This window comes from Phocoena phocoena, chromosome 8 (assembly GCF_963924675.1).
Source record: "Phocoena phocoena chromosome 8, mPhoPho1.1, whole genome shotgun sequence".
Taxonomy (NCBI): Eukaryota; Metazoa; Chordata; class Mammalia; order Artiodactyla; family Phocoenidae; genus Phocoena; species Phocoena phocoena.
The window spans coordinates 102,851,329-102,877,726 of NC_089226.1; the positions used below are offsets into that span (position 1 = coordinate 102,851,329).

Sequence of the window (26,398 nt, forward strand, 5' to 3'; positions counted from 1 at the left end):
TGCGCCACCAGGGAAGCCCTATTATTATTTTTTTTAATTTATTTGTTTTATTTATTTATTTTTGGCTGCATTGGATCTTCGTTGCTGAGCACGGGCTTTCTCTAGCTGCCGCGGGGGCTACTCGTTGCAGTGCGCAGGCTTCTCATTGTAGTGGCTTCTCTTGTTGTGGAGCATGGGCTCCAGGCACATGGGCTTCAGTAGTTGTGGCACGCGGGCTCTAGAGCGCAGGCTCAGTAGCTGTGGTGCACGGGCTTAGTTGCTCCGCGGCATGTGGGATCTTCCTGTACCAGGACTTGAACCCGTGTCCCCTGCATTGGCAGGCGGATTCTTAACCACTGTGCCACCAGGAAGCCCTGAGTCCCTTCTTGATGTAACTTCATACACCTACGTGTACATCTACATGCATAATTTAAAAAACAAAATCACACCATATGTACTGTCAAAGTATAATTTTCAGAAAGTTAAAAATATGATCTCTAAATAAAGAATAAACATGTAACTAAGATGTCTTAACTCATCGGTGAAGGGGTTCCCCCTCAGTAAGGTAGGAATGCATCTTGAGGAGCTGGATATGGATAGGCATTGAAAGAGGAATATTAGAACATGATTACTAGGTTAGATACAAAATTGGCTGGTGTCCTACAGGGCAAACAAGCCAAATTTTGAGGTTATTTTTCCATTGGATATAGATGTTTTGCATCTCTTTGGGACAATATCTAAATAGCAAGATCAAACAAATGTACACTCCTATAGGTAATTAAATAATCCTTGGGTGGGCTTGTGAAACAATGCCCCAGTATGATATTGGAAGGTCATGCTACCGTCTGTATTCCAAAGTTTGGATAATTTTTCTTAACAGTATTCTGCAACTTTTTTTTTGAAGTTTATAGATTTCTTGGAGTAGATCTACATCTTTCTACTCTTTTTAAAGACTATATTTATTCAGGCTGCGCTGGGGCTTAGTTGCGGTGGGATCTTCGTTGCAGCATGTTTGGTTTCGGCACGTGGGATCTTTAGTTGTGGCACGTGGACTTCTTAGTTGCGGCATGAGAACTCTTAGTTGCAGCAGGCATGTGGGATCTAGTTCCCTGACCAAGGATCGAACCCGGGCCCCCTGCATTGGGAGTGCAGAGTCCCACCCACTGGACCACCAGGGAAGCCCCTAAATCTTTATACTCTTTTCTTCATTTTTCTAAAGATTATAGCTTGATAAGCTTAAATCTTCATGTATATTTTTTATACAGTCTCTGAGTATCCCATAGAGTCAGGGGTCAGCAAACTTCTGTGAAAAACAAGATAGTAAATGTTACAGGTTTTGCCAGCCGTATGTCTCCGCTGCAATGACTCAACTCTGCTGTTGTAGTTAAAAGTAGGCATAGGGCTTCCCTGGTGGCGCAGTGGTTAAGAATCTGCCTGCCAATGCAGGGGACGTGTTTGAGCCCTGGTCTGGGAAGATCCCACATGCCGCGGAGCAACTACGCCCGTGTGCCACAACTACTGAGCATGTACTCTAGAGCCCGCAAGCTGCAACTACTGAGCCCGCGTGCCACAACTACTGGAGCCTGTGTGCCACAACTACTGGAGCCCGCGTGCCACAACTACTGAAGCCTGCATGCCTAGAGCCCGTGCTCCACAACAAGAGAAGCCACCGCAATGAGAAGCCCGCGCACCACAATGAAGAGTAGCCCCCGCTCGCCGTAACTAGAGAAAGCCCGCACGCAGCAACAAAGACCCAAGGCAGCCAAAAATAAATAAATTAAAAAACCAAAAGCAGGCATAGATAATATGTAAATGCATGGGCATGGATGTGTTCCCATGGACACTGAAATATGAATTTCATATGATTTTCACATCATGAAATGCCATTTTTTTTCAGCCATTTAAAAATGAAAAAAAAAAAGCTTACAGGCCATATGAAAACAGGTGGTGGGCTGTGTTTGGCTGGCAGGACCCCTGCCAAAGAATAAAGTGGTTTCCATTCCATCCCTGGCCCCCCCAGCCCATCATAAGTAATGTTTCAAGGACCACACTGACACAGTCTTTTTCTCCTTTTCATCCATTCAAACTCGGCGTGTCTCAGTTTGAATTGCAAGTCTTTCCCTATCTTCAGCTCTTCACCTGGGTGAACAGCTGTACCTTTGTCCCAATTGGAAACCTGAGAATTATCCTCAACATCTCCACCTAACCCCTCCGTCAGCACATCCCATCAGTCACTTAAGATGTGCCAGCTGTGTCTTCTAAGCAGCGTATAATAGGAGTTCTCAAGTTCAGATGCACCAGAACTACCTGACTTAAAAAAAGTAAGCTAGGTCTGAGGGGAGCCCAGTCTTTGCAACACGCCACAAGTAATTCTGAAGGCAATTCTGATGCACGTCAGAGGACCAGGCCTTGAGAAACACTGCACTAGAGGCACTGAGCAGCACTGTACATGCATTTAATCCTCACAGCCCCCTTGTAAAGTATGTACCCCAATATTAGGAATGGGGGAAACCGAGCTGCTACCTCCGTAACAAGGCAGTGGCAGGATGCCAGACATACCCTCTCTGGCTCCACGGCCCGCGCTCCGTCCACTGCATCTAGGGACATATTCCGCAGCCCTTGTCTGCGGGGGTGCAGGGTTGGAAGCCACGACTCGTCCTCCTTCTGGGAGGACAGCGACTCGACCAGTTCCACAAAATCCTTCCTGCGAAGCTGGGGTAACCCAGGGCTCTGGCGGAACCTCTTCGCTCGGGGAGAAAAGGTGCGGGGGAACTCCAGTCCCGAAGGACCCAGGGCTGCAGGGGGACGTTTCACCCGAAGGACTGCCTTGTTTCAACAACAACTTTATGGCTCCCGGAAGTACCTCCTCCCTATCCCCTGCCCAGCCTCACTCCTGTGGGCTGCACTTGGAGCCATGGCGGCGGCAGTCGCAGGACGTGGCCCGGGCTGTGGACCTGGGGACTCCCCAGAGGGGCCCGAGGCGGAGGCTCCGGAGCGTCGGCGGAAGGCGCACGGGATGCTGAAGCTTTACTACGGCCTCTCGGAGGTGGAGGCGGCGGGGCGCCCCGCGGGGCCGGACCCCTTGGACCCTACAGATCTCAATGGGGCGCACTTCGACCCGGAGGTGTATCTGGACAAGGTGTGTGTATCGGGAGGGGGAACAGGCCCCCGATATATTGCACCCCACATCACGCCTGCGACTTTGTTGCGGGGGCGGGGGGGCGGGTGGGGCGAGGGAAGAGGTGTTCATAAAAGCAGGATGACCCTGGGCCGGGCAATAGGGGCAGAGCTGGAAGATAAGGGGTCGTGGGCAGACTTGGACTGGCCTGAGATGGTGCGAAGTCTGAGGTCTCCTGGGCTGATGTTCTGACAGATCCGATATAGGGGGCGTGGCCCAGGCGCTGACAGGCATAGGACTGGGCCTTGGTTGCAGCTGAGTATTTCAAATGCCGACAAACCCCAAATAGGGTCTGACCTGGTAACTTCTGAGCTATGCCACTTATAGGTTCCTTGTCTGAGATTCCTGGCAGGGGTAGGATCAGGGTTTTCTTGCACCAAAAGCCTACCAGTTAGGGGCAAGGCTGGGGGACATGAGTGCCCCCTTGTCCTGGATACTAACCACCTAATTTCCTCCAGCTGCGAAGAGAGTGCCCACTGGCCCAGCTGATGGACAGTGAGACGGACATGGTGCGGCAGATCCGGGCTCTAGACAGCGACATGCAGACCCTGGTCTATGAGAACTACAACAAGTTCATCTCGGCCACAGGTGATTCCTACTGGGGCACACTCCTCACCGTCCCACATACCCCAGTTTCTCCTGTGTTGGGGAAACCAGCAGAGGATTTAGACAGAGCAGACCCAGATTCTAGTCCTGCCCTGGCACTAATGCACTCTCATCTTTCTCTCTCAGAGCTTTTGTGGTTTGATGACTATTGAGGTGATAACTGTTCTCAGAGGGTTGTTTTGAGGACCAAAGGGGAGAAAAGGACAAAATGAAATTTTAAAAAGAAATGAATTAAAAAAAAAAAAAGAAATGAATTTACCTGAAGCACTTAGAATCTCTGACACTAAGGACGCCTCAGTAATGGTTAGTTTCTCTCATTAGTAGTAGTTTTCTTCTCTGGTTCAGGTCTTTCTTGAGAATGGGCTTATCTCTCTTTCACTCTCTCTTTTTTTTCTTTCTTTTCTTCCTTTCTCTCTCCTTTCCTTCCTTCCTTCCCCTTTCCCCTTTTCCCTTTCTCTCTTTTTAAATGAAGCAGAGATAGAAAATGTATGACATTAAGGGACAAACATCATATAAAGGGTTTTTTTTCCCTTCTGTCCCCTTTATTCTCTATTCAAGATGGTACTAGACACTGTTCAGTATCATCCACACTAGCTTTTGTCCTGTGTTGGTGAAATGCACTGTTCAGATTTTTGGGACCCACATGTACTTAGTCCTAGAGGCAGATCCTGCAGGTCTACCTGCAGTCTATGGGAATGTCTGTCCTCTGAGTGAGATGAACAGAAGAATGGGGTGACCTGACTGTTGTTTTAAAAGGATCCCTCTGTCCACTTGTTGAGAGTGGACTATAGGGAGGCAAGGATGGCAGAGACACCCATTAGGAGGCTATTATAACGGTCCAGGCAAGATGCTGGTTGTATGGACCATGGTGGTAACCGTGGAAAAGTAGAATGGCTCAAGATTCTTAAAAATTTGTTAGTTGAGGGATCTGGAATTCAGAGAAGGCTGGAACTTGAGGTACATGGAACAAGATGGTCTCTCCTGGGGGGAGTGTACAGAGAGAAGAGGTCTGAGGACTGAAGCCTGGTGCATCCTAGCATTCAGAAGTCATGAAAAGAAGGAAAATCTCACAAATCTTCTTTCTCAAAGAAACAAACATTTGGGAAAGTTTGAGAACAACCCAGACCATGGCTGTCTTAGAAGATAAACGAAGAAGGCATTCCAAGAAATGGAATTGATAAGCTTGACCAGTACATTAGCTCATCAGTGGTGCAAGAGAGGGAAGAACTGCAGAAGCAAAGTCCTCAGGAAAGAGGGAGGGGATTGAGCAGTGCACATTGGAGAGGCTGGCCTTAACAGGAGGTCAAGAGCTCATCTACTGTAGCAGGAGGGAAAGCAGACTGTGGGCAGAGCCAGTCAGGTGGATAGGTGTGGTAGAGTTTAACTAGAGACCTTTCAGAACACATTAAGGAATTTTCCATTTATCTAAAGAGTACTTAGCTAATCAAAGTGTTTAGACAAATGAGTGATGTGATTTGTGCTTTGAAAAGATCCCTCTTGTCCCTGGCTACATTGAAATGAATAGATTGGAGAGGTGGCTGGAGTGAGGCCATTTCGGTAGTCCGAACCAGAGATTCTGGGAGCTAACACCAGGATGATAATGGGGGGGGGATGGACAGTGATGAGTGAATTGAGAAGTGTTAGGAGGCAACATCGACAGGACATGCTGTTGAGGAGCTTTGGGTGTACAGAATGACCCAAGTTTCAACTTGAACAGTGGATGGTGGATGTGGTGCCCAAGAAACTGCAAGAAGATCAGGTGTTGGAAAAGGAACATAATGAGCTAGGTTTGGTTTGGTTTTGTTTTTTTAAGGGGAGCAAGGCATGAGATAAACCTGGACGAGCCTGTGGGGCCAGATCATGAAGGCCTTTGTAGACAAAATAAGAAGGATTTTGGTCTTAATCATAAGAACTCTAGAGATCCATGTCAGGTAATCACAGCATCTCAGTATGGAAGGAAGCTTGAGGGGGTCTAGTCCAATCCATCTCTTCTTTCCTCAGAGTATCTCTAAGGAGTGGCCTTCTGACTCTTGCTAGAAGTGGGGAACCTTTACCTAGTGGTGAGAACTCATAACTCTTTGAAAGAACTTTGAGGCTAAGGGAGCTAGGTTTTGAGGTTTTGGAGCTGTGCATAAGGAGCTAACAAGAAGGCAGATGCATATGTGGCTCTGGAGCTCAGAAGAGAGATCTGAGCTAGAGGAATAAGCCTTGGAGGCAGCTGTGAAGAGGAGGAGAGTTTAAAGGGAAGTGTGGGCAGGGTTGGTCAAGAATGGGTTAGAGCCTGAGAAAAGGAGAGAGCCCAGGACAGAGCTTGGAGGAACACCTCCGTTTGATGGCCATGGGGACGAGGAGGGTGAGCCTGCGATGGAGACAGGAGTGGTCATAGAGGGAAAGTGGTGTCAGTTTGAATATACGTTAATTCAACTGATTCATTCATTTATTCAATCGCTTGTCAAATATTTGCCTGTGTGCCAAGTACTATTCTAGGCACCAGGGATATAGCAGTAAATAAGACAGTTTCTCAGCTGTCACAGAATGTACATTCTAGAGAAAGAGACAGATAATGAAGAAAGAAAATAAGATCAGTTCACTTCAACAAGAGCTCTGTAGAAAATGAAACAGGATAATATATTAGAGAGTGGGTGGTTGGGACTGATATAGAGAGAGTGGCAGAGAAAGGCTTTTCTAAAGAGGTCACAGTTAAGGTGAATGATAAAAAGTTGACGATGGGAGGATTTGGGGGCAGAGTGGGCCAGGCTGAGGAAACAACTTGTGCAAAGGCCCTGGAAACTCTACGACCAGAGCAGGGAGAGCAAGAGTGTGGGGGTGAAGGGAGCGGGGTCTGACTGCATAGGATATACAACAGGGGTGGTGAGGTTTTTCTTTTCTTTTCTTTTCTTTTTTTAGGTTTTCTGAAAGGACCAAAAAGTAAATATTTTAGGCTTTGTGGGCCATCTGGTTTCTATCACGACTACTTATCTCTGCCATTATCATGAAAGCAACTACAGACAGTATAAATGAATGAGCATGGCTGTATTCCAGCAAAACTCATTTACAAAAACAGCCCTGGCATCCAGAGTGACGTCAGCAAACATAGTGGAGTAAGTGCATTTGAAAATATCCCCTCCATGAAAGCAGCCCTGAACTGGCCAGAATGGTTAGAATAAGCTTTCTTAGACCTCTGGAAAGTAACCAGAGGTGTGCAGCAATCAGAGGAGCATTTATTCAAGAAAAAGAGCTGAATCATGGTAAAAATAATGAATCGTATGGTATTTTAGCTTATCTTAGCCCCACCATTTCCTCTCCAGCTTAGCAGTAGCCTTGAAAAATAGCCCATATTCCTAATACTAGAGGGAGCAGAACAAAGCTGGAGTTCTTTCAAAGCCTCATGCCCAAAGAATTGTCATTATTTAACCTGTCTGGTGGTTTCCTGAAACAGTCCACCCCATAGGTTTGTCTTGACCTGGAGGTCACCCAGTGCTAAAAGTCTCTCACCAGGGCTTCCCTGGAGGCACAATGGTTGAGAGTCCGCCTGCCGATGCAGGGGACATGGGTTTGTGCCCCGGTCCGGGAAGATCCCACATGCCGCAGAGCGGCTACGCCCGTGAGCCATGGCCGCTGAGCCTGTGCGTCGGAGCCTGTGCTCTGCAATGGGAGAGGCCACAACAGTGAGAGGCCCACGTACCGCCAAAAAAAAAAAGAAGTCTCTCACCAGAGTTGTTTGTCAAAAACAATTACAGGCAAATGGTGTGTCTGTCTGAAGTGACAGATAACACTTGGGCAAACAATAGTACTAACCCAAAAGCTTAAAAGGAAAAGCTGAGGAATGAGATGTACCTAGGGGCTTTGACAAGCTCTGACACATTATTAGGTATCTTGAAGTCCACAAATGTGTACGGTAGTACACATACTTAAGAAAGACCTGAGAGACTTCCCTGGTGGTGCAGTGGTTAAGAATCTGCCTGCCAATGCAGGAAACACAGGTTTGAGCCCTGATCCAGGAAGATCCCACATGCCACAGAGCAACTAAGCCTGTGTGCCACAACTACTGAGCCTGTGCTCTAGAGCCCATGAGCCACAACTACTGAGCCCGCGTGCCACCACTACTGAAGCCCATATGCCTAGAGCCCATGCTCCCAACGAGAAAAGCCACCACAATGAGAAACCTGTGTACCACAACGAAGAGTAGCCCCCGCTCGCCACAACCAGAGAAAAGCCCGCATACAGCAACGAAGACCCAACGCAGCCAAAAATAAAATAAAATTAATTAATTAAATTAAAAAATCCACTTGCCAGTGCAGGGGACACGGGTTCGAGCCTTGATCTGGGAAGATCCCACATGCCGCAGAGCAGCTAAGCCCGTGTGCCACAACTACTGAGCCTGTGCTCTAGAGCCTGCGAGCCACAGCTACTGAGCCCGCGCACCCTGGAGCCTGTGCTCAGCAACAAAGAGAAGCCACCGCAATGAGAAGCCCGCGCACCACAACAAAGAGTAGCGCCCGCTCACTGCAACTAGAGAAAGCCTGTGCGCAGCAATGAAGACCCAGCACAGCCAAAAATAATAAATAAATTAAATAAATGTATTTTTTAAAAAAAAAGGAAAGAAAGAAAGACCTGAGAACGTCCTAAGCTCTCACTTCTGGCTTACTTCAGGCTCAGTGCAAGCAGGAAGTGAAGGTTAAGGGAGAGTTGTAACCCTCCTGGCTGAGTGTTTAAGGTATGCCCCAACACACACACACACACACACACACACACACACACACACAGCGCCTCAGTAAATACTAGGAGATTTATTAGTACTAGATATTTAAGGAGATCCTTGTCCAGTCATTAGCTAATCACTAAGCTAACCAAGTAAAGGTTTCAGTGGCTATACACAGCAAAGAATACAAACTTTACAGAGTTGGTTCAGAAACGAATTAGTACAGGTTTAGTAACTCTGAAAAATAATTAGACAAACAATAGCAACAAGCAGCAACAACAAACCCTGGGGAGGAGAGAGGATCTGATTTCTAGAGTTGCCATGTTATATCAATATTATCTAACATGTCTGTTTTTTCAATAAAAATTTATGAGGTGTGCAAATAAAGTAGAAAATCGGACCCATACACAAGAAAAAGCAGTAGAAACTGTCCCTGAAGAAGCCCAGAAGTTGAATTTACTACGTAAAGATTTAAATCCACTATTTTAAATATGTTCAGAGACCTACAGGAAGCTGTATCTAAAGAACTAAAGGAAGGCATAAGAATGTTTCACCAAATACAGAATATCAAAGAGAAGAAATTATTTAACAAAAGAACCAACTAGAAATGATGAAGTACCACAATGAAAATGAAAAATTCACTAGAGGGTCTCTATAACAGATTTGAACAAGCAGAGAAAGAATCAGCAAACTTCAAGATAGGTCAGTTGAAATTATTCAATATGAGGAATAGAAAGAAAAAAGGATGAAGAAAATTGAGCAGAGCCTTAGAGACTTGTGAGACACCAAGTGTATCCACATATGCATAATGGGAAGAGTGAGAGGAGAGAGAAAGTAGCAGAGGAATGTATGAAGAAATAATGGCCCAAACCTACCCAAATTTACTGAAAAACATTAATCTACACATCCAGGAAGCACAACAAACTCCAAGTGAGATAAATGCAGGGAGATTCACACCTAGGCATATCACAGTGAAACTGCTAAAAAAAAAAAAAAGAGAGAGAGAGAAACTTGAAAGCATCAAGAGAAAAGTGACTCATCACATACAAGTGATACTCAATAAGATTAACAGCTGATTTCTGGTCAGAAACCATGGAGGTCAGAAGGCAGTGGATTCACATTTCAAAGTGCTGAATGAAAAAAATGTCAACAAAGAATTATATACCCAGTAAAAATATCCTGTAAAAAAGAAAGAGAGGGACTTCCTTGGTGGCACAGTGGATAAGACTCCACGCTCCCAATGCAGGGGGCCCGGGTTCGATCCCTGGTCAGGGAACTAGATCCCACATGCATGCCGCAACTAAGTTTGCATGCCACAACTAAGGAGCTCACGTGCCTCAACAAAGGAGCTGGTGAGCCTCAACTAAAGGAGCCCTGGAACCGCAACTAAGGAGCCCACCTGCCGCAACTAAGGAGCCCACATGCTGCAACTAAGACCTGGTGCAACTAACTAACAATAAATAAATATTTTTTTAAAAAAGAAAGAAATTAAGACATTCGCAGATAAGTAAAAACTGAGAGAGTTCATTATTAGCAGATCTTTACAAGTAAAACTAATTTATTAATAGTTATATATAATAGCAAGTTTAACTGGTTAATACTAGGCAATATTTATTGAGTGTTTAATATAAAACTACACTGATTGAACTGCTTACATATATTAATTAATTTAATTCTTACACATCTATGAAGTAGTTAACTATATCTCCATTTTACAGATAGGGAAACTGAGGTAATGAGATGCTAAATAACTTGGTCTAAATTTTATAGATAAGACATAATGTTTAATGCCTTGTTTCAAACACAAAACAAGTCCAAAAATAACTTTAAAAAATCAGATATTTTTGTTCTAGTACCTGTAGTAGCTTTTGAAGGAACTGCATTTCTATAAAAGACAAACATTGTGCATAATAAGTAAATCCCTAAATGAATAAGTTTTATGTTAGACTATTGTTTAACAAGTGAAAAATAAAATCATGACAATCAGAGAGTAGACAAATAGACTAAAACAAAATACTGCCATAAAGGAGAAATAGTAATTCAAGAAAATCTAGTAACCTGGGACCACTTGGTGTAGGAACCAACAGCTCTGTCAACATCTGCAGCACTGGCAAATCATTATCTTTGCAAAAAGTTTATCAAGTTTATCCAGAGTCAAGAAAACAGTCTAAAGTACATCCACACTATTATGTTTAAGAAAATAGAGGCAAGGTTTATATATTCAAAACATATTTAATGAAAACCCCTGCCACTCACTTCCTACAGGGGAAAAAAATCCTTAGTATTTGTGTGAGTGTCCTATGATTGCTATAACAAACTGTCACAATTTTGGTGGCTTAAAATAACAGAAATTTTAAGAAAATAACAGAAATTATGGTCTCATAGTTCTGGAGGCCAGAAGCTCAAAAGCAAGTTGTCAGCAGGGCTGCACTCCCTTCAAAGGCTCTAGGGGAGAAGCTCTTATGCCTCTTCCAGGTTCTGGTTGACTTAAAACATTTCTTGCAGTGCACCACTCTAACCTCTGCCTCTGTCTGCACATGGCCTTCTCCTGTGTCTGTGTCTTTATTTCTTTAATGTCAGGTGGCAGCGAGGTGGCTAGATGATAGGTCAGATTTTTGCCCTCTAGTCCCATTAGTTGTGGCTGGGAATGAAGAGGTGGCAGTCGATGACTTTATGGTATAAAACCTTTCTATTGCAAGAGAGAGACTTGTGGATCAGGAATTGGAATATGGCCAGGGCAGGTAACAGTGCTTTGACACCCGCTAGTATTGGAGGGTCTCCTGCTAAGGTGGGGGCCGGCTTTGGCTCACTGTAGGGACAAGGACACTGGCAGTGGCAGTTCTTACTGGCGTGAGCCCTCGTGAAGGCTGCCGTTTTCTCACCAATATCTGGCCCCACGTAACAACCTGTAGGCTTCTGTAAATTGAATAGAATTGAGTCCAGAAATAAACCTGTACATCTGTGGTCAGTTAATTTTTTTATAAGGATGCCACAGTTACTCAACAGGGAGAATAGGTTTTTCAACACATGGTTGGGATACCTGGATAGCGATATCAAAAGATTGAAATTGGATCCCTACCTCACACGCTATACAAAAATTGACTCAAAATGGATCATAGACGTAAATATAACAGCTAAAACTAAACACTCTTAGAAGAAAACATGGGTGTAAGTCTTCATGTCCTTGGATTAGATAAGAGTTTGTTAGATATGACACTGTGATTTGTGATTTATAATAAGAAATATACATTTGGTCTTTGTGCACCATCCCTGGAATAGCTCCTAACCCCTTGTAATTTCCTATATAAGAGCCTTGTTAACAATATTTAGTTTTGTTCCCAGTTCCTGAAATAGCTCTAGTGAAATAAAGTGACATGGATGTCTTTTGGTATTTATATAACAAGCCCTTTTCAACCACACCTGAGTTTATGTTAATGAGGTGATATTTGGAAAACTCCTAGATAACCCGCGGATGGGGGGGCAGGTTGCCAGCAGAACCAACCATGTGATTAGAGGGTTGGAACTTTCAGCCCCACCCCCCAGGCCTCCAGGAAGGGGAGAGGGGCTGGGGATTGAATTCAGTCACCAATGGCTCATGGTTTAATCAGTTATGTCTATGTAGTGAAGTCTCCATAAGCACCCAAAAGGATGGGTTGGTGAACCATGTGGAGGTGTTGGGAAAGTAGCATGGCCAGAGAGGAAATGGAAACTCTATACCCCTTCCCACATACCTTGCCCTATACATCTCTCCCATCTAGCTGTTCCTGAGTTGTTTCCTTTTGTAGTAAAACAGTAATCTAGTAAGTAAACTGTTTTCCTGAGTTTGCTGAGCTGCTCTAACAAATTAATTGAACCTGAGGAGGGGGTCATGGGAACCTCCAATTTAGAGCCAATCAGTCAGAATCATAGCTGACAACCTGGACTTGTGATTGAAATCTAAAGTGAGAGAGGATAGTTTTGTGGGACTGAGTCTTTAACCTATGAGATCTGACACTAACTCCCGGTAGATGGTGTCAGAATTGTTAAATCATAGGATGCCCAGCTGATGTCACAGAATTGCTTGATGAGTGGAAAACCCACACATCTGGTGTCAGGTGTGAAGTAGTGTTGAGAGTAGAGACACACAGGAGTGGGTTTTTACTTTATAGACAGCAAAAGCACAAGTAATCAAAGGAAAAAAATTGGATAAATTGAACTTAATCAAAATTTAAATCTTGTGCTTCAGAGGACACTATAGAGAAAGTGAAAGGACAGCTCACAGAATGGGAGAAAATATTTGCAAATCATATAGCTAATAAGGGTCTAATATTCCAGAATATGTAAAGAACTTTGATTAAGTCAGCACTAAAAAGACAACCCTGTTTAAAAATGGGCAGGGGCTTCCCTGGTGGCGTAGTTGTTAAGAGTCTGCCTGCCAGTGCAGAGGACATGGGTTCGAGCACTGGTCCAGGGAGATCCCACATGCTGCGGAGCAACTAAGCCTGTGCACCACAACTACTGAGCCTGTGCTCTAGAGCCCGCGAGTCACAACTACTGAGCCCACATGCTACAACTACTGAAGCCCACACGCCCAGAGCCTGTGCTTCGCAACAAGAGAAGCCACCGCAGTGAGAAGCCCGTGCACCACAACGAAGAGTAGTCCCCACTCACCGCAACTAGAGAAAGCCTGCACTCAGCAATGAAGACTCAATGCAGCCGAAAATAAATTTTTTTTTAAATGGGCAAAAGATTTGAATAGACATTTCTCCAAAGAAGATATACAAATGACCAACGAGCACATGTAGAGGTGCTCAACATCACTGGTTATTAGGGAAATGCAAATCAAAACCACAATGAGATAACCACTGCACACCCACTAGGTTTTCCAGAAAACGGAATAAAACAAATGTTGGTGAAGATATGGAGGATTTGGAACCCTCTGCATTCCTGGTGGGAATGCAAAATGGTGTACCCGAAAACAGTTTGGCCATTCTTCAAAAGGCTAAGCATGGAGTTATCGTGAGGCCCAGCAGTTCCACTCCTAGGAATATACCGAAGAGAATTGAAAACATATGTTTACAAAAACATATACACAGTTGTTCATAGCAGCGTTATTCATGACAGCCAAAAAGTGAAAGCAGCCCAAATGGCCACCAAGTGATGAATGGAAAACAGGTGTGGTCTGTTCCATACAATGAAATATTATTCTGCCATAAAAAAGTATGATGTACTAATACACGCTACAACTTAGATGAGCCTCGAAAACATGCTAAGTGAAAGAAGCCAGACACAAAAGGCCACATACTGTATGTAATTCCATTTATTTTATTTTTTTGGTATTATTATTTATTTATTTTTGACTTCGTCGGGTCTTAGTTGTGGCACGCGGGATTTTTGTTGAGGTGTGCACGATTTTTCGTTATGGCGTGGGGGCTCTTCCTTATGGTGCGTGGACTTCTCTCTAGTTGTGGTGTGCGAGTTTTCTCTAGTTGTGGCGCACAGGCTCCAGGGCGCGTGGGCTCTGTAGTTTGTGGCACGTGGGCTTAGTTGCCCCATGGCATGTGGGATCTTAGTTCCCTGACCAGGGATCGAATCCACCTCCCCTGCATTGTAAGGCAGATCCTTTACCACTGGACCACCAGGGAACTCCCTAATTCCACTTATTTTAAATGTACAGAATAGGCAAATCCATGGAGACAGAAAATAGAGGAATGGTTGCCAGGGACGGAGGTGAGAGTGAAATAGGGAGTGACTGCTAAGGGATACAAGGTTTCTTTCTGGGGTGATGAAATAAAGAATTGGATAGTAATGTTGGTTGTGCAATCTTGTGCATATAATAAATATACTAAGAACCACTGAATTTTATGCTATGTCCATTATAGCCCAGTTGAAAATCAAAAAGCCAAACCGCTATCAAGCCAGGTTTGACCCGCAGGGTATATAGTTTGCCAACCTTTGGCCTAGACACTGCATTTGTTTATGTAATAATGCATTTATCTGTTCCAAAATTGGAAAGGTCCCAAAGGTTGTATAGTGAAAAGCCTCTTCCCATTCCTTTCCCCAGGTAAAGACAAAACAATCTTTAATGGTAAACTTTACTGAAGAGTAACAGAAAAGTGCACAGGTCATAGTGGCCAGCTCCTGGAATTTCACAAATGGAACGCCTCTGTGTAGTCAGCACCCCGGTCAATCAACAGCATGACCAACAAGGCCCCCTCCAGCCTCCTACCAGTTACCACCCACTCTCCTCCCAAGGAGAGTTTGCTCTAGTTGCAAAGTACTTATCTTAGCAAGCCTGAAAGAGTTCGGGGATGTACAGTGTAGTCTTTATTACTCAGTGGTGTGGATGGTTTTTTGTTTTGCCGTGGTGCAGCTTTTATTTCCATTTAAATGGCTCTGTGGTGTGCATTCAACAGCAATGCCACCAGTACTAGGTTTTCTTTTATTCTGTTTTAATGACAACTTAGTTTTGGATTTTTTTTTCCCTTTGAAAGTCAGATTCAAGTTTCCTTTCTAATGTAGTACCTAAATGTCATGGTCCCAAACACCCACTCCAAAATGAATCGGCTCCTCTGATGGTAGCATTTGACAGCCCTGGAAGGAGGTTGTGTCATAGGTTAAATGGTTTGTAAGCAAAAACAAGAATTCACTGGGGGAAGACGAAACGCCTCATGAACTTCCAAGCCTCTTCATGATCGTCAGCCCGTGAGCCTTCTGGTACCTGAGCTTCCATCTTTTGCCTTTGCTCTGGTTTTATTCAGTTGTTTTTTTTGTTTTGTTTTTTTGGCTGCATTGGGTCTTCGTTGCTGCGCCTGGGCTTTCTCTAGTTGGCCGCAAGTAGGGGCTACTCTTCGTTGAGGTGTCCGGGCTTCTCATTGCGGTGCCTTCTCTTGCTGTGGAGCATGGGCTGTAGGCGCATGGGCTTCAGTAGTTGTGGCTTGAGAGCTCTTGAGCACAGGCTCAGTAGTTGTGGTGCACGGGCTTAGTTGCTCCAAGGCATGTGGGATCTTCCTGGACCAGGGATCGAACCTGTGTTCCCTGCGTTGGCAGGCAGATTCTTAACCACTGCGCCACGAGGAAAGTCCCTTTTATTCAGTTTTTAACTGCACGGCACTGTCTGTGCTATGTCCATTAATTCATTATTTGTGAATTGGCAACAGTCACCATTTTCCAAAAAAATATAAGTAACTCCAACCAGTAGCCCCAAAGAGTAGTACAGATGTTTCATATTATGGGACTTTATTTTTTTAGTTACCTTCCTCTCTGTGGAATCTAAGAAGGGTGAATGGTCTTGTCCCACAGACTGTGTTGCTAACATGAGAAGTTCATTTTGTGATTCTTGGTCTACCTCTTCGTGTAACTTTTTAAAAAATCTCTTAATTGTTCTGTAGGTGTTAGCTCTGTGAGTTCTTGTGCATTTTTTTTGTTTGATTTTTTCCAGCTATTTTTTCCCTGCATATTTTGTGTCTGTCTGTTCCTTTTTATTGTAATTGTCATTGATGTTTTTCTCCTCACTTTGCCCAAGTTGGGTTGCTGCCCCAATCCTGCTCAGAGAACATTCCTACAGTCCAGGAGCCACACACAGGCCAGGTGTGGGTGTGCGAAGGCTCACAAGTGACTGCTGTTAGATATTGCCTATTCTTTTCCGTAGAAAATGACCTGTTTGCACAACCACCAGCAAATGGGAGAACAGCTCTTTCCATGCACCCTGGCCAACACTAAGTTACTAAAATTTTCAGTCTTTGACAATCTGAAAAGTAGTATCTCTGTAGTTTTTTTAATAAGATTATTTATTTACATATTTATTTATTTGGTTGCACCAGGTCTTAGTTGCTGCACGTGGGCTCCTTAGTTGCGGCAGGCAGTCTCCTTAGTTGCAGCTCATCAGCTCCTTAGTTGCGGCACATGGGCTTCTTAGTTGTGGCATGTGAACTCTTAGTTGCGGCATGCATGTGGGATCTAGTTCCCTGATCAGGAATCGAACCTGGGTCCCTTGCATTGGGAGCGCAGAGCCTTATCCACTGTGCCACCAGGGAAGTCCCTCTGTGTAGTTTTAATTTAATTTCTCTTGTGAGGTTGAACATTCTTTGTATGCTTAAGAGCTGTTTGATATCCTTGTCTGTGATGTCCTTTTCCTATTTTTCTGTAGAGTTGTTCTTTTCTTCTTTTTATTTTTGGCCATGCTGGGCAGTTTGCGGGATCTTATTTCCCCACCTAGGGGTTGAACCCAGGCCCTAGCTGTGAAAGTGCCAAGTCCTGACCACTAGACCTCCAAGGAACTCCTGAGTTGTTCTTTTTCGTAATGATTTGTAAGAGTTCTTCACATATTAGGGAAAAGTAGCCCTGTATGGTATGATTTGCAGTTCTTTTAAAGTTCGTTTTGATTTAGCTCATGGTGGTTTTTGTTGATCAAACAATTTTATTAATCTCTTCTTTGATAACTTCTGAGTTTGAGGTGTTTCTAAGCAAGACCTTTTCCATTCCTAATATTATTTTAAAATTCTCCCTGACTTTCTTCATGTACTTTTGTGATTACATTTTAAAATCACATTTAAACTTTGATCCCTCTGCTCTGTGTGTATATATAAGGTGTGAGGTCTGAGTCCAACTATATATATATATATATATATACATACATATATATATATTTTTTTTTTTTTTTTTTTTTGCGGTACGCAGGCCTCTCACTGTTGTGGCCTCTCCTGTTGCGGAACACAGGCTCCGGACGCGCAGGCCCAGCGGCCATGGCTCACGGGCCCAGCCGCTCCGCGGCATGTGGGATCCTCCCGGACTGGGGCACGAACCTGTGTCCCCTGCATCAGCAGGTGGACTCTCAACCACTGCACCACCAGGGAAGCCCCCAACTATATTTTTATTTTAAATGGCTTTCCAGTTGTCCCAACACTATTTAATAATTCATCTTTTCCCCACTGACTTGAAATGTTACCTTTATCATAATAGTAAATTTCTTTATGTTTCTAGATTTTTGAAAAACCTTCTGTTTTGTTCAATTTATCTCTAATTGTCCATGTACCAGTGCCACACACTTTAAGTTACTGTAGCTATAAAACTGCACGTTTTAAATTCTAGTAAGGCTAGTTCCTTCTTACTCTTTTTCACTTCCAAATTTTAGTTCCCCCTTCTTATTTTTCCACCTGTTCATCAAATTATACTTTTTAAAAAAAAGGAGGGGGGGTCTCTTAAAATTTTACTGATCAGGTTAAATTTCTAGGGAGAATCAACATCTTAGGTTTTGGGGCTTCCTGTCCAAGAATGTGGTATGTCTTCACACTTCTTCAGGCCTTCTAGTATGTTCCTCAGCTTATAAAGGTTTCTTTATGTAAATGTTGAACATTTCTTAAATTTATTTCTAGATATTTTGATCTTTTAAAATTGCTATTTAAAATGGGTCATTTTCTACTGTATCTTCTTATTACTATGTGTGAATGTTGTTGCTTAATTCTGTAGGTTTTTTATATTAATTTCATGTTCAGTCACCTTACTAATCTCTTATTGTTTGTAGTAGTATTTTCAGTGATTTGTTTTTTAGAGTTTTCAATTTATGCAATTATATCATCTGCAAATAGTGATAATTTTACCTCCTTTACAATTTTTGTATCTCTGTAATATATTACCTGAGTCTAATTGTGTTGGCTAGTACCCCAGAACAATGTCAGACAGCGGTGGTGATCATGAACCTCCTTGCCATGTTTCTGATCTTAATGGAAATTGCTTCTAGCATTGCCTCATTAAACATGATGCTGGTGTTTGGAGGTTAGGGAAATATTCAGCTGTTCATATTTTATTGAGAGTTTTTTTTTTAAAATCAAGAATAGCCGTTGAATCGTCTTTCTTTCATCTCTTAATATGGTGAATTATTATCGAGATCCTCTCATATTGAGCCGTCCTTGCATTCCTGAAATAAAAACCATTTGGACATATTTGTCAATTATTCTTTTAATACATTGCTGGATTCTGTTTGTTAATTTATATGTGTATCTCCATTTATTTAATTAATTTAATGTACCTATGCATCTCAGTTCATAAGATATGAATGTGTCACTTTCATTTTTGAGCTATTTTTGTCACATTTTTGTATCAGTGTTATGTTTCTTCCACAAAGTTAATGTGAACGCTTTTCTAATTTTCTCTGCTTGAGTACTTCTTACACAGAGCTTTGGAATGAGCTGTCCTTCAGAGCTATGGCAGCACCCCCATGACATCCTCTGGCACCTTTGTGTAGGGGGGAAGGAGAATCTTTCTTTTTTTATTTTTTAATTTTTAAATTTTTGGCTGCATTGGGTCTTCATTGCTGCACGCGGGCTTTCTCTAGTTGTGGTGAGCGGGGGCTACTCTGTTGCGGTGCACAGGCTTCTCATTGCGGTGGCTTCTCTTGTTGCAGAGCATGGGCTCTACGCGTGCGGGCTTCAGTAGTTGCAGCATGTGGCCGCAGTAGTTGTGGCTCGCGGTTCTAGAGCACAGGCTCAGTAGTTGTGGCGCACAGGCTTAGTTGCTCCATGGCATCTGGGATCTTTCCAGACCAGGGCTCGAACCCGTTTCCCCTGCATTGGCAGGCAGATTCTTAACCACTGCGCCACTAGGGAAGTCCTGGAGAATCTTTCTTTGACAACATTCTCAGTTCTCTCTGTTCATGTATTCTTGCTCTTCTGGAATCCATTTAGGTAAATTCTGGTTTTTTGTGGCAAATTATCCATTTCATCTAGGTTTTCAATTTCTTTACACAGAATTGAGCTAAGTTGTATCTTGTGATTTTTTAAATATCTGTGTATTTGTGATTGTTTCTCCCCTTATTTCTTATTTTGTGTATATTTTTTTCCCCATTTAAAGATTAGGGTAGCTCACATTTTATGTATTTTGTTTTTCATTTTTTTTCAGTGACCCTGACCTTTGATCTATTTATTAGTTCTCCCATTTAAAAAAATAAATTAATTTCTGCTTTTAGCTTTATTAATTCCTGCTTTCTTTTTTATTTTTCTGCTTTCTTTTCTGGTTTCTTTTGTAGTGCTTTTTCTAACTTCTTGAGTTGAATGTTTATTCTAATTAGTACTATTTAGGACTGATTTCCTGTGAACATTGCTTCAGCTATATCCTATAGGTTCTTATAGTGTTTTGATTGTTGTTATTTTTTATATATACAGAAATTTCAGCTTTGATTTCCTTTTTGATCCAGTAGTTGATAATAATGAGGTTTTCTCTAAATAATGGGATCTCTTTATTTTCTAGTTTTGTTATTAATCTCTAATTTCATTGCATTGTGATCAGGGAATGCTTTCTGTACCATTTAGTTTCTTTTCTTTAAATTTATTGAGATTTTTTTGTATGACCTAATATGTGGTAAGGTTTTGGTGTATTTTATGGAATCTTGAAAAGAATAAAAATCAAATAGGTCTTCCATATTAATGATATTATTTAGGACTTCTGTAGCTTCATTTGGTTTTTATCCTTTTGGTCTGTCACGGATTGACAGAAGTGGATTAAAGTCTCCTATAATAGATATGTTTCTGCTTCATCCTCATTGCTTTCATTTATGCATATTGATGGTGAGTTCCAGAGTGGAATTAGGGAAATTAGTTGGGAAATGTTAGTAGTAGTTGGACAAGAGATGATGGTGGCTTGGAAAGAAAATGTTGGAGGTAAACCTTATGCAACTTGCCAATGGACTGAGTGTAAGGTAAAGGAGAGATAAGAATCAAAGATGACTCTTAAGAAATGGGCAGGAGGGCTTCCCTGGTGGCACAGTGGTTAAGAATCCGCCTGCCAATGCAGGGACACGGGTTCAAGCCCTAGTCCGGGAAGATCCCACATGCCACGGAGCAACTAAGCCCACAAGCCACAACTACTGAGCCTGAGCTCTAGAGCCTGTGAGCCACAACTACTGAGCCCGTGTGCCACAACTACTGAAGCCCGCATGCCTGGAGCCTGTGCTTCACAACAAGAGAAGCCACTGCAATGAGAGGCCTGCGCACTGCAACCAAGAGTGACCCCCGCTCGCCGCAACTAGAGAAAAGCCCACGTGCAGCAACGAAGACCCAACCCAATGCAGCCAAAAATAAATAAATAAAATTAATTAATTTAAAAAAATAAGTAAAGAAATAAATGAACAGGAGCCAAAATGGAAAAGGTTAGTGGAGGAACAGGTTTGGGGAAAGTCAAGAATTCTGTTTTGCGTATGGACACCAAGGCGGGAAGGTGGTGGGGAGGGGTGGTGGTGGGATGAACTGGGAGATTGTGATTGACATGTATACACTAATATGTATAAAATAGATAACTAATAAGAACCTGCTGTATAAAAATAAATAAAATTCAAAAAATTTTTTAAAATTCTGTTTTCAACATATCATATTTGAGGTGCCTGTTTGCCATCCACATCAGGATATTAAGTAAGTTGCTAGGCAGGGCTTTGATCGGGACTGGAGGCAGAAATGTCCAAGTCATCACAGCCGTGGGACAGGATGAGACTCCCTCAGGGATCTGTTCACTCTGCAGGTTTGGAAGGAGTTGATGTTTGCTTGTATTTTCTCTGTGAAGTGTGAATCAAGGTCACCATTTGAGAGTTGGGGGCATGTACTGGCGTTTTGAGAACTGAGGACAAAATGTTGTTTTGGAAAATGGAAACACAAGACTCACTAGAAGGTTTGGAAGGACAGCTGACCAGTGTGCAGTGCTGCTTTGGGACTTAAAGTCCTAACTTGAAAGGGAGGCCAGTTGGTATGATGTTGTGGCTCATTTTCAGCTGTCATTCTTAGGGAGTGGGTTGGTAATTGGGCTTAACCTGTGGTAGGGTTCTGCCGACAAATAACGGGGGCCAGGGGGCAAGAGATGCAAGGGGGCTTGCAAATGGGTGCTGATGCTCGTGGAGGACCACAGATTCTAAGAGGAGTGAGGAAGGAAGTGCAGCCATGAGAGGTATTACAAACAGTGACCAAGCGGTAGGGCCGCTGGGTCTGGAGTTACTGAAAAGGCCAAAGGATTGTTAGGGCGGGGTCAACAGGGTGAATGACCAGAATTACGAAGGTTGTGAGGCTTGAAGCTAAGGTTTTAGAGGACGCAGCTCTTAGCAAGGGCAGGGAGAGTGGCACAGAAGGCAGATGCAAGAATGGATGGAGTTGAGGAGGTCAGCAGATGGAGAGTCAAGAATGTCCAAAGGCTCATCCTTGTGTATGTTGATGTCCACGAGGAGGTGTGGCCGTGATCTGGAACTGAGGGGCGTGGCAAAGAGGACAGTAGGGATGGCAACAAGAAGGGGTGTAGTTTGATGTCATGGTCTTCAAAGAAGCTGGGGTCTCAAAGGGAGGAGGAGTAGAAGCTATCTAGAAGTGTTAAGGGGCCAGGCCCTGAGGCATCTGGGTTGAAAGGAAGAACAGCCCCCTTAGGCAGGTTTCTGTCAGGACCAAAGGGAAAGAACCTTTCAGGGAAGGTCAACCATGTTCTAGAAGGCAGAGTGAAAGGGTTAGGGAATTCTGGGAAAGAGGTAAGACTGAACAAGTATTTACTGTCTGTCCCATGGCAGGCAGGGTGCTGGGCATGGAGGATGCCCTTGGGAACGAGCAGACAGGTCCCTGCCAAGTGCCCTGGGCCCTCCTTTGGATCTGGGCATCTTCTGAGATCAAGGACTGCGGCTTCATGGGCATCTCCCCACTGCACTGGGACTAGGGGCACACACGGGGTGTTCAGAAAACGTCTGCTGCACTGACATAATGACACCTCACCCCCATTTATAGTGACCAAGCACCACTGCAGTCCTTTTCAAGCACCTAATCCTCAATGTGACCCTCGAGGAGTGAGCTCAGGCGCGTTTGGGAAGGGGGCGGGTGTGTGTGAGGGCATTTGGACTACCTCTCAAGCTGAGTGTTCTGCCTGTGCCCCTAGTCATCTGCCTTTCCCCCTCTTGCGCCCTTGTCCTCCTAGACACTATCCGGAAGATGAAGAACGATTTCCGGAAAATGGAGGATGAGATGGACCGGTTGGCCACCAACATGGCAGTGATCACGGACTTCAGCGCGCGCATCAGCACCACGCTGCAGGACCGCCACGAGCGCATCACCAAGCTGGCAGGTGCGGCCCGCCCCAGAGCTGGTGCTAAAGCGGGCCACCCCCAGGGAGTTGGGGCTAACACCACCTCCCCCTGTCCCCCAGGGGTCCACGCGCTGCTACGAAAGCTGCAGTTCCTCTTCGAGCTGCCCTCGCGCCTCACCAAGTGCGTGGAGCTGGGCGCCTACGGGCAGGCGGTGCGCTACCAAGGCCGCGCGCGGGCCGTGCTGCAGCAGTACCAGCACCTGCCCTCGTTCCGCGCCATCCAGGACGACTGCCAGGTCATCACGGCCCGCCTGGCCCAGCAGCTACGGCAGCGCTTCAGGTGTGGGCTCTGGGCCCTCATGCCACACCCGCTGGTCTCCTGGGTCTGCCCCCGCCCCGAATTCTGTCTTCTTGCCCTTCATCTCCCTCCCCCTTCCCGCAGGGAGGGTGGCTCTGGCGCCCCTGAGCAAGCCGAGTGCGTGGAGCTGCTGCTGGCGCTGGGCGAGCCTGCGGAGGAGCTGTGCGAGGAGTTCCTGGCTCACGGCCGAGCACGGCTGGAGGAGGAGCTAAGGAGCCTGGAGGCGGAGCTGGGGCCCTCCCCTCCGGCCCCCGACGTGTTAGAATTCACTGACCGCGGCGGCAGCGGCTTCGTCGGGGGCCTCTGCCAGGTGGCGGCGGCCTACCAGGAGCTGTTTGCGGCCCAGGGCCCGGCGGGTGCCGAGAAGCTGGCAGCCTTTGCGCGGGAGCTGGGCAGCCGCTATTTTGCGCTGGTGGAGCGGCGGCTGGCTCAGGAGCAGGGTGGCAGTGACAACTCCCTGCTCGTTAGGGCGCTGGACCGCTTCCACCGGCGCCTGCGGGCGCCCGGGGCCCTGCTGGCCGCTGCCGGGCTGGCAGAGGCCGCCACAGAGATCGTGGAGCGAGTAGCCCGCGAGCGCCTGGGCCAGCACCTGCAGGGCCTGCAGTCGGCCTTCCTGGGCTGCCTGACGGACGTGCGGCAGGCGCTGGCCGCCCCTCGAGTTGCTGGGAAGGAAGGCCCTGGCCTGGCCGAGCTGCTGGCCAACGTGGCCAGCTCCACCCTGAGCCACATTAAGGCCTCGCTGGCCTCTGTGCACCTCTTCACTGCCAAGGAGGTGTCTTTCTCCAACAAGCCCTACTTCCGGGTACGATCTTCCCCTGGGCATCCTTTATCTTTTTTTTCTTCCTTTTCAGGGCATTCTTTCGTTTATCTTGCATGCAGGTTGGCAGCTACCAGGGCACACAGTCCTTGCCCCAGGCAGTCTGGATGTGGTTTCAGGCTGCCTTGAGAAAGGCTGGCATAGCCTGGAGGGGTGGGGCAGGCTCTGAGGGCATCTGCAAGCAGGGTCCCCAGTGCTGGCTTTGCCCCCCTGCACTCCCTTCCCACAGCAGGGGAGCTGCTCTGGGGTTCTGGAATGCGGGGTGAAACTGTCCCTTGGAGAGAGGCCAGGGCACTTCGAGTCCCAGTAGAAGGTCACTAGCAGCCTCTGTCTGGAAGGTTGGACCTGCTGTGTATCTGGGGCGCTCCTCCTCACAGGGCGAGTTCTGCAGCCAGGGTGTCCGTGAGAGCCTCATCGTGGGCTTCATCCGCTCCATGTGCCAGACAGCTCAGAACTTCTGTGAGAGCCCCGGGGAGAAGGGGGGCGCCACGCCGCCTGCCCTGCTCCTGCTGCTTTCCCGCCTCTGCCTGGACTACGAGACCGCCACCATCTCCTACATCCTCACCCTCACCGACGAACAGTTTCTGGTGCAGGTGAACTGCTAGCTCAGAGCAGGGTGGGGGGAGGTGATGCTAGGAACACAGGAGGCTGGGCAGTGCCCTCATGGTCAGGGCTGCCTGTGCCCAACTCAGCCTGCCCCTTGCCCAGCCTGTGCCCAGCTCCTGGTGGCCAGTGGCTGCAGAGCTGCCCCCAGTGCCCACTGCCTGTCTGTCCTCTGCATCCCTGGCTCAGGACCAGTCTCCAGTGACACCCGTGAGCACACTGTGTGCGGAGGCCAGGGAGACGGCACGGCGGCTGCTGACCCACTACGTGAAGCTGCAGGGCCTGGTCATATCGCAGATGCTACGCAAGAGTGTGGAGACGCGGGACTGGCTCAGTACCCTGGAGCCTCGGAACGTGCGTGCCGTCATGAAGCGGGTGGTGGAGGACACGACAGCTATCGACGTGCAGGTGCTGCCCTGGGCTGGCCAGGGGAACTCTGACGGGGCTGGGGGTGCTGGGGGAACAGCCCTCTGAGGATCATGACAGGAGGGGCCAGGCAGTGCCTGCATCTACGGCCTTCCTCCTCAGCCATGGTGGCCTCATCACCCCCATTTCAGCTAGGAGGAGGAAGCTGAGGCCCAGAGTCACCCAGGAAATCAGGTCAGGGTTGGCCCTGAAGATTTGGCCTCAGTACCAACTCTTATGTTCCACTCTTGCCCCACTCCACTGGTTCTGTAAATAGTGACTGGGTACCAACTAGGTACAGGCCCTAACTATCCTGTGGTTTTTATAACGGTTGTGATTGTTACAACAAATGAGTGTGTAACTTAGGGCATCCTTGGCCCTTGCCCAAGGCACCTGGTGGGCTGCATGTTCCCCGTGCCCTGGCCTCCTTGCAGTTCCTCCTTCCACCACCAGGTGGGGCTCCTGTATGAGGAGGGTGTTCGCAAGGCCCAGAGCAGCGACTCTAGCAAGAGGACCTTCTCCGTTTACAGCAGCTCTCGGCAGCAGGGCCGTTATGCACCCAGCTACACACCCAGGTCTGGCTGGTCAGGGTGGGCGCAGGGAGGATGGAGAAAGGAGGACCGGGGTGCAGGGGTGGGCTCTGATTGTTTGTCTCCTCCCATTCAGTGCCCCGATGGACACCAACCTCTTGAGCAACATCCAGAAGCTGTTCTCTGAGCGTATTGACGTGTTCAGTCCTGTGGAGTTCAATAAGGTCTGAAGTCCACAGTGACCCTGCCTTCCCAGGGCCCCTTGGGAAGGTTGGCTGAAGCAGCCCCGCACTGGCCCAGGCAGCCCTAGGACTCTGATTCCCCACCCCCCGACCCCGTCTCTGTTTCTGAGGGATGTTTCTAGGAGTGAGTGGTCATCCAGAGCCCCGCCATCACCATCTCATAGCCCTCTGCCCGCGTCTGGGTGATAATCTAGTATACCTCTTGGCCCTCGTCCTTATCCCCACCATAGCCCTGGGTCCTCCCCAGGGATTCCTAGTCACACCATGGGCCCTGCCCCAACCCAGCCCGTGCTCAGGGACCTGATACTCTCCCTCCAACTTAGTAAGCTTCTCCCCTCCCCATATCAGTGCTGACCCCCATCTCTGCCTCAGGTTGCTGGGCCCTCCCCGTCCACTCTCCTCCAGATGATGGGGCCAACCTTGTATGGTCCCTCCCTCTTACCTGGGTCCTGGGACTTTCCACCCCATCACAGCTACTGGCATTTTGCCGTCTCCTTGGCCCCTGCACAGAACGTGGGTGCCCTTCCTCGGGGATCTAGTACCCCTCCCCAACACCTGCTGTAGTGGATCTGCATCCCTGTGTCCCTACGTGCAGGTGTCGGTGCTGACCGGCATCATCAAAATCAGCCTGAAGACACTGCTGGAGTGCGTGCGGCTGCGCACCTTCGGGCGCTTCGGGCTGCAGCAGGTGCAGGTGGACTGCCACTTCCTGCAGCTCTACCTGTGGCGCTTTGTGGCTGATGAGGAGCTTGTGCACCTGCTGCTGGACGAAGTGGTGGCCTCAGCTGCCCTGCGCTGCCCGGACCCAGTGCCCATGGAACCCAGTGTCGTCGAGGTCATCTGTGAGCGTGGCTAGGCCCGGTCACACCAATCCACTCATCCCCTGGTGGCCCGACCTGGTGGCCCGCCCTGGTGGCCCTTCCCCTCGGGGCCTGCCTAATAAAGACGTGTTGTCTCCAGCT

At 46.6% G+C, this 26,398-nt stretch overlaps 1 protein-coding gene across 1 annotated transcript; it reads left to right on the forward strand.

Moving 5' to 3' along the window:
• Window positions 1–2,858: 2,858 nt before the first annotated feature.
• VPS51 (VPS51 subunit of GARP complex) lies at window positions 2,859–26,394 on the forward strand. The gene is made up of 10 exons (XM_065882746.1): window positions 2,859–3,118; window positions 3,616–3,745; window positions 22,374–22,520; window positions 22,602–22,821; window positions 22,924–23,641; window positions 24,034–24,249; window positions 24,449–24,667; window positions 25,118–25,239; window positions 25,331–25,418; window positions 26,032–26,394. Exons 1-10 carry the CDS (start codon window positions 2,894–2,896, stop codon window positions 26,290–26,292), a joined length of 2,346 nt encoding a protein of 781 aa, XP_065738818.1. The 5' UTR covers window positions 2,859–2,893; the 3' UTR covers window positions 26,293–26,394.
• Window positions 26,395–26,398: the final 4 nt, after the last annotated feature.

What these genes read in the sequence shown, in the direction of transcription:
- VPS51 (XM_065882746.1), top strand. Translation starts at nt 2,894, where the DNA reads ATGGCGGCGGCAGTCGCAGGACGTGGCCCGGGCTGTGGACCTGGGGAC. An exon ending in GCGCATCACCAAGCTGGCAG is followed by an intron (nt 22,521 to 22,601) that starts GTGCGGCCCGCC and finishes CCTGTCCCCCAG; the next exon opens with GGGTCCACGCGCTGCTACGA. An exon ending in ACGAACAGTTTCTGGTGCAG is followed by an intron (nt 24,250 to 24,448) that starts GTGAACTGCTAG and finishes TCCCTGGCTCAG; the next exon opens with GACCAGTCTCCAGTGACACC.